The 8620-nt window shown below is 27.0% G+C and overlaps 1 protein-coding gene across 1 annotated transcript; it reads right to left on the bottom strand.

Moving 5' to 3' along the window:
* Window positions 1-6798: 6798 nt before the first annotated feature.
* LOC100569414 (39S ribosomal protein L52, mitochondrial-like) lies at window positions 6799-7894 on the bottom strand (the record flags this gene model as incomplete). Its single annotated transcript, XM_016802203.2, has 2 exons — window positions 6799-7622; window positions 7685-7894. Coding segments are annotated over 2 exons (354 nt in total), but the record flags the coding sequence as incomplete, so codon positions are not given.
* Between the last annotated feature and the right edge of the window lie 726 nt (window positions 7895-8620).

Raw genomic sequence — 8620 nt, 5'->3', positions numbered from 1 at the left:
TAGTATTGTTTTATAAAAGAAACCATCAACTCTGCCTATACTGATTGATTGGTATTTTTTTTAAATAATTTCATAACAATTTGAATTTTGTAGGTACCTATGAATACTTGAATTTTAAATTATAATTGTAACATATTAAATTTGTTTATTGAGATTGCAGAAATTTGTTTTTGTTTTGATTCTGAACTTTTTGTATTCCTACTTTTTGAGTATACAATTATTTTATACATTGAGCGTCTGAATTTTAACTTTCATTAGCTGGTACATTCATAGAAAGTTTTCCTCGTTTCACACAGTAAGTAAATTTGATTTATATTTATTTATTATTCACACAGTTTTCGGCCATGACTCGGCTAAAATGTTAAGGTTGACTGTTCAAGGGGAATAATGTTTGAGTGAAAGTAAATAGTAAATATACGGTTTTGCATACATTTTTTTTTGCGCACGTAGGTATTTTGTTAATGGTTATGAGAAAGTACATACCTGTATAATTCTTAATACTAGATACAAAATATGGCGTTATATACCTAGGTATACTGAGTTTATTGAACGATTATAGATAAACTTGAATAATAATAAAATAATACGGAGGAAGGAGATAATATACAAATTGTATCCTGCGTTGACCGGAACACTGTCGGAAGATTCCGAATCAAGGGCGCATTTCTAATTCAAGGGTCATACCCGTGGCTATAGTCGACGACCTTACGTAAATATTCCCGGATATACGATACACATCCGCCCAAGTTTTTTTTTTTTTTGAACACAAAATACAAAATGCACAGAATTTAAGAATACCATTTTTTTCCATTCAAACCCAGATACAATTGTATCCCATGTTAATATCACGTTTCACAAAATATATACGATATTTTAATAACAGTACGATTATCGTTTGTTGTATAATGTAATTTTCTACATACACGGGGGCCAATCGTAAGCAATGCACAATTGTTACACGTTACAGTTTTTGTTCTATTTTTAACCACGCCCTAGCTACACCCGTGATCACTTAAACTAAATTTACAGACCAATTGTGACTTGTGAGCAATATAAAAGGAAAATAGAATAAAAAAAAAAACATTTCACTCGGCCTATTGGCTTTACTTTTGCACATCGATGTGTCAGGACGAAACGGTAAAATTTAAAATTGTATCGGAAACCACATAGCTTGGAATTATTCCAAAGTTTTGGTCAGAAGTTATGGGTTCACGATGTGTCAGAGAAGTCTGGGTACGGAAAATGTTGGCCGCCACTCAATTATTCTTTTTTTTTTATTATAGCTAGGCTAATCTAATACGAAGTTTTTGAATTTTTAACCTTTGATGATGTCTCCTTTATTTAGACAAATTTCTGCTTTTGATTTAACTTTTTAAATTTGACATTGTCACATTTATGTTGGTAAAAAAAAATTATTATTTTGTATTACAAATTACGAATTCATATTAATAAATTAACCTCATATACCTTTATACAACAATATTAATTTATTTAATTGGTGCCCACTTATATAATACTTCTAAAACGAACTGGACATAACCCACACCACATGCGATATGATACATATAAATATAATTTTTTTAATGATAATTAAGTAATTACTATCGTTGAAACCTGCAATCGATTATTGAAATTGAAATTGAAACCAGAAATTCAATTTATCCAAATATAGTGAGTTTCATCCCTGTAATATAATTTAACTAATGGATAAATTATTTTAATTGCATTGACTATATTATTATATATTACTATATTATAGACACATGTAACTGGTTTAACACACACTTATACATAATTAAAAACAATGAAAATAATATAAAAACCGAAGAACCCTCTCTGCAGTAGGTATATCCAAGGGTATCTCCGACGTCAGTACAGATTACTGTAATTACCAGATGTGTATGCAATTTGAATTCAATGATAGGTCACTGTATACGAACAACGATTCTGAGCAGAGACAGTGTGTCAGCATCTATTTCTAAGGTTATTTTTCTATTACTAATACAGTAGGTTGAACTCATTTTCATTACAAATTCAATAATAATAATTATTATAATAATCATTCTAGATAAATAAAATAGATAATAAGTACCTAGGTACGTAATTTTAAGATATAAATTGTATATTAATATTTAAAATATAAACGTAAATACAATTTCTATAATTTTGTTTTTTACAATATTGTTTTTTTTTTTTTTTAAATAAATTAACATTTTAGATTCTGAACAGAACGATGATATACAATGATGTGTGTTTTTCTTCTAAGGTGGCTTATGGCAGCAAAGTGGATTTAGTTGGTACTTTGGAAATTGGGGGTCAAAAGTAAAAAATTCCTAATACTTTTAAAAATAAATTTTCACTATGTATAAAATCTTGGATATTTAATACAAGGTTCCTCATAAGTATTTACTATGGATATTTAAAAAAATAAAGATACTTATAGGCACGTTTTTTAAAAAAGAATTATTTGATGTACGAATTTTGACTAATTTCTGCAAAATTACGAAAATGTGCACATTATTTTGTAGTTAAAAATGTATTAAATTTTAAATTTTACAGCTAAGAATTAAAAATGTAATACATTTTTCCTCGTAAGTAGTTCATACTAAAATCAAAAAAAAAAAAAATATACATATATGCACATTTTTAAATACCTACATTTGAAAATCAAATTTAGGAACTTGAAATTTTTAACGTATTCTATTATATATTATACTTACATACAATAAAATTTTAAAATGCAATGTTTTTTTCCAACAGTTAATTCAATCTACCACAGTGGTGGATTTAAGGGGGACAGATGGGCCCACTCCCCTCATTAGCCTAGCATATAGGTTAATAAATGGACCGGTTAGTTAAAAGTTAGGTTAGGTATTGATATATCATTGAATTCAAACTTAATACATACATTATGAAGTGACTTACTCAATTACGAAGTACACTAGAAACTTATAGTGTATACCTACTAGAGTGGTTATTTACTTTCCCCCTTTTTAACTTTAGTTTCAATTTATAAAAAAAAATAAACTTCTAACCCAATATATTTTGTACCACTTAACCTCAGTTGTTGATTTGTCGCATGCACGTAGGCCCCTTAAATATAATACTTATTACTATTCTGAAGGTTTTATAGTTTTAATTGCACGCCCAAAGAATTAGTTTTTACCCTGAACACATATGAAATTTGTTATTTAAAGTGTTAACCAAACATTGCCTTCGTATTTGAATCATGTACGCCCACGTTACGGGAACCAACTTGAAATTCTTGATTTGACCATGAAATTCTTATTTGCAGAGTGTCTGGCCGTTATAACACTTATATTGATGGCATCGTATTAAATTTAATCTGGTTGACGATTTTCTTCGTATATTCATTAAGTTGACAAAATATACATAGTTTAAAATACATTTGTTGTGTTGGTTTTATTTTACGTCTTGCGATTAATGAGCTTATAATGAAGAGCTATGCTACTAATTATAAATAAAATTATATTTATCTATTCTTCAGAAATAACCAATAATATTTTAGATTTTGTTTCATTGATATGCTTGGAATATTATATAAAATACAAAAAACTTTTACTAATATAGTATTTGTTTATAGGTTATAGGCAATACTTAGTACTTTTCCGTGTATTTGTTCAATTTACTATTCAAGTTAACCTAACCTAAAGCGAGCTTAGACACAAAAAACTTACTAAAAATCTTTAACTGCGTTAATATCAGTACTCACTTGTACATCTGTACTCTACGTGCTATGCCCTCAGGCGATTATAATTTAAATAAATAAATAAAAATTATCTCAAAGTAGGTATAGGTGATCAATATTGATGTATACCATTTTGAACTTATGTAGTTATGTACATTTCGATATATCTATAATCTATTCATAGAATTTAAATATTGATATTAAACTGTTATTATTGATGTTTTGTCGAAAATATATATTATTCCTATCAATTGTAAGGAGTGGGGTAGTGATGCATTAAAGCTCAGAACAGCTACACTGGTGTAACCGGTTTAGTTTAACACACACAAATTACAAATACAAAATGTCCATTACATAAGTTAAGCAATGGTTTGTGTACGGTCAACTCAATATATAATCTCCATCAGTAAGTTATTTGTATCAATTGGATTTGAATCCTTTAATTAATAATCCTTGAACACATTAACACACTCTATGAGATTCATCCATACTATAATCTGTTCATTAAAATGTTTTAATATTAATTCTATAATCATTATCAACCGGATTTATTTTAGGTAGTTAAATTTTTGTATACTCCATATTTTAAATGTTGTGTGATTCCTCTATGGAAAATACCTACTATAATTATATTTACAACATGAATTAGGTAACTAATTTAACAACATGTACATTATACAATATTATGTAACCAGGTGCGGATCTAATGTGGGGGTAGAGGGGGTGCACATTAATTTGACTTTCCGGTAAACTTTTTTCTTTTGTTAAGTGTAGGAAAATTTAAGAGAAATCTTGTATAAAAATCTTAGATGTACATGGACGTTTTTTATGAATTTACTAACTCAAAATTATTTGTCAATTTTCGTGGTTTTAATGAATTTCGTCAACATTTAACTTCAGACGCTCATAAAAAATGATTGAGAATTTTTTTTTATTAATTTCCACTAACTAAAACTTATGAGGAACGTTGTATTACATTTTCAAGTTTTTTGACAAGGTGAACATTTTTTATCGATAATAAACTAATAAAACTCAAAATGTTCTTATGCCTATATGTAGCTCAAAAAGAGTCGCAATATCTCGAAAATTGTATGGTGCATAGAAATTGCTAATATAAACATTCAGTGAACATTTCATGTATCTATACGGTTGTTTTTTAACCATTAGAGTTACACTAAAAAACAAAATCGATTTTTTTTCCAAAACTGGTTTTGCATAAAATATCAGTTTCCCTTAATTTTTAGTAGGTTTTTCTTGACACTGTTGAAAACTATTGTGAATTTTTTACTTTTGAACCCTTAAAGTACCAATTAGATTCACTTTCCTACTAGAAAAGATGTCGTTGAAGACAATCGAAGCATTTTTACCGTCCAAAAAGGTGATGAAAGGGAATAAAATAATAAAATACACATCATTGTAAGATCAATACATTTATCAGTTATCACTCCGCTCAGAAAGTAAAATATTTGGTTAATATTTTATTTTTATACAGATACTTTAAGAATTGTTTAAAATGCTTTATCCATGTAATTTTTTAAAAGTATTTAAAATACGTATATGAGTACCTACCTACTTAAAAAAGTTATTGAAATTTGAATACTTTTACTCAAGCACTTTTAAAACTACATATATATAACATTGTAACATGTTAAATAACACTTTATTATTGGTATAGTAGGTACTATAGTGGATTAATTTAAACAAATATTTTAAGACTTGTTGTACGTTGTTGTCACGTTTAAATTTTAAAAAAATCATTATTTAGAGTAATTGAAGGTATAAAATTTATTTTATTAATATTTGAGATTCTGAGCGGCTACAATGAATGTATTTTATTTTACAATAATACAATGATGTATGTGTTTTTTTTTTTTGGCTGACGATCAGTAGTTGAAATAATGCATTGATTTTCAACTTTAGTAACTTTCCTGGTGGGAAAGTGAAGATAGTTGGTGCATTCAAGAGGTTCAAATTGAAAAAATGAGAATTTTTACGCATAATCAGTTCATACCGTCTTAGCTCAGTATCGTTTTTCGTAAACAATGATTTTATATAATTGAATTTAAATTGAAAACATGCATTAGTTATTACAGTTACCCACACGACACCTAATGTACATCAGAGCAATACTCACTTGCTCACCTTCTTTTAATTACATTTATTTATTTAATTTTATTTCTAACAAAAATTATACTGGGCCTCTACTAAGTCTCTCGTGCGACTTTTATGAATACATTCATATGTGAATGATTTAAAATTTTAATAATAATTAACTAAAATATAAATAATAAAACGTATAAGACACAAATATCTTGAATAACACAAAATATTACAACATTATGATTATTGTTATGATCATAATATGTAGTGATCATATGGTCATAGTATGTTCTTTTATCATTGAACACTCATTATTTCAAAAAGTGTAGATTTTTTTGAAATAATTAGTGTTCAATGATAAAAGAATAACCCGGCATTAATAATATCACGACACTCATATGACTGTATGACCGTATCTTTAGAACGCTTCTCTGCTCTTAAGAAATACCATAAGAAAATTTAAATTTTAGTTATATTTTTATTCAAAAATTACCTATAAAATAATAATTTGTATACTTTATCACGTGAAGTATACTAAAATTTAAAAAAGTATAAAAAATGGCAATATGAAATTAAATAGGAAGACTGTAATTAGTCTAATTTGTGTACATATTTAATTTGATTTAATTTACTTGACAACAATAAAAAGTTGCAATATCAATTAAATACGGTATTTCTCATAAGTTTATAACTTGCTTACAAATTAAAATTGAGGTAAACTAACTCTAATATTTAAGCTAATCACACACATCTTGAACGGCTAATTTTGAAATGTTATGTGTTAGTAAGACAGAGATAACACAATATGTGGGTATGACGTCCTCTTAATATATATATAGTTTTGTTTATGTTATTTTTTAATAAATAAAATAACACAATAAATCTTGACAGAGTCGACTATATTGCCACACTATCCCCAGTTGGTTTATTCAATTCTATACATGTATATACAAACATATCAAAATATTATTGATTCACATCGAATTACAGCACAGATAATCAATCTATTGGATTATATTATATCAAAGGCGACATCCTATCCGTTGCCAAGCAGAGTTTCCACTAATCAACAATAATATATAATTTTATATTAAATTAAACTATTCAAGATATCAATTTATAATTGGATTAAAAAAAAAAATATGTAATTTTTCTGATTTTGTACACATTCAAATTGTATTATCAATAAAATAATATATTTTAAACTAATAACTAATAGCTCAACATAAATTTAAATTGTATTTCTGTATTAATTTCAGTTAACCTTAGCAAAGTTCTCTTAGGGCCGTTCTTACAATATCGGTTAAGATTAACCGGCAGACTTCTATTGGTAACTCTAAAGAAATTCTGCCGGTTAGCGTTATCAGACACTTAACCAGACATTATAAGAACGGCCCTTAATATGTTTAGAAACATATTAAGAATCAAATTAATACTTAAATTTAACAATGCATATTTCATTAATTTAAATTAAATTAATTATACTGTTTTGTTTTATTTTAGGTGATGTGGATAATTGTGTATTCTGGAATGCATTTTGATTAGGTACAAAAATATTCCAGTAAAAAGTTTGTATAATTGTTTTTATTACAATGAATTAAATGATAACTTTCTGTACAAAATGTATTTTCTACCTAAATATTTTTGAATTATAATAAATAAATGAAGACTATTTTTCCTGAGTATTTTTATTTCCTTTGGGCCTAAGTTTTCTATCTAATACATGTTTTATCTTTTCTTTTTCTTCTCCAACTTTCATCGCATACCGTTCTTTTGCAATGTCTAAACTTTCACTGAGTTGAACAATTTTTTTCTAAAAATGATTAAAATATATTATAATTATTATTTATATTTATAACACTCAATATAACTTACAGCATATTCTCTTTGAAGCAAAAGTTTTCGTTTTTGTTTCATTCCAAATGGGGTAGGACGCCCATCCAAAAAAATGTAATCAGCACCATCCGTAAGAACTCCTCTATCCATTGGGTTCAGAGGCAGTTTTTTTCTGTAAATAAAAGTTGTCAACTTTTGTTTGACTTCCAGTAAACTATATAATACAAGGAAACTAAGTTTTGATAAACTTTAATTTCCAAGTGTAAAGTCTAAGCTGCTTAAAAAGGATACTGTTTTTTTTTTTAAATTTAAACTTTGTACAACACTTAGTGTCAGTTGCACCGTCTCTGATTAAAGTTAACCGGAGTTTAATCGGCCGAATTTGCCCGGTTAAATATCTGTTTTCAGCTGATTAAGCTTAAGCGAAGTTTAACCGTAGACGGTGCAACTGGCCCTAAGTCACGAAATTTAAAATATTAGCATGGCGGGTTTCTTTCATTAATTATGTAAAGGTGTAGAAGACAAAAATTATAGAAAAATGTTGCAATTTGAATATTATATTATAAGACAAATAATCATTGGCGTGTTCAGACTTTGGTGGCCGAGGGGGCACAACAAATTTTTAAAATGTGAGACCTATTTTTTTTAGAAATGAAGAAACATTCATTTTTTATGTTCCAAAATTCACAATGGTAGGAATATTTTTTAATTAAGTTCAAAAAGTATAACCTTTGTCAAAACAATAAAAATACATTTAAAACTAAATTAAAAACAGATACATAATGAAGTAAATTGTTGATAAAAATAAAGTACTTATATGCATTATATAATTATTACGTATAATACTATGGTGTGTTACCACTCCCTAATCACACGATTCATGTTAACCTTTTATTATTAACGTATCAAACCTACTTATTGTACAAAAATAAATGTATAGATTGTAGATTTTTTTCATAAAAAAAAAAAAAAAAA

The sequence above is a fragment of the Acyrthosiphon pisum genome, chromosome A1, assembly GCF_005508785.2.
Source record: "Acyrthosiphon pisum isolate AL4f chromosome A1, pea_aphid_22Mar2018_4r6ur, whole genome shotgun sequence".
Lineage (NCBI taxonomy): Eukaryota > Metazoa > Arthropoda > Insecta > Hemiptera > Aphididae > Acyrthosiphon > Acyrthosiphon pisum.
The sequence above is the reverse complement of the archived record's forward strand: the minus strand, read 5'-3'. Positions and strand labels throughout refer to the sequence as shown.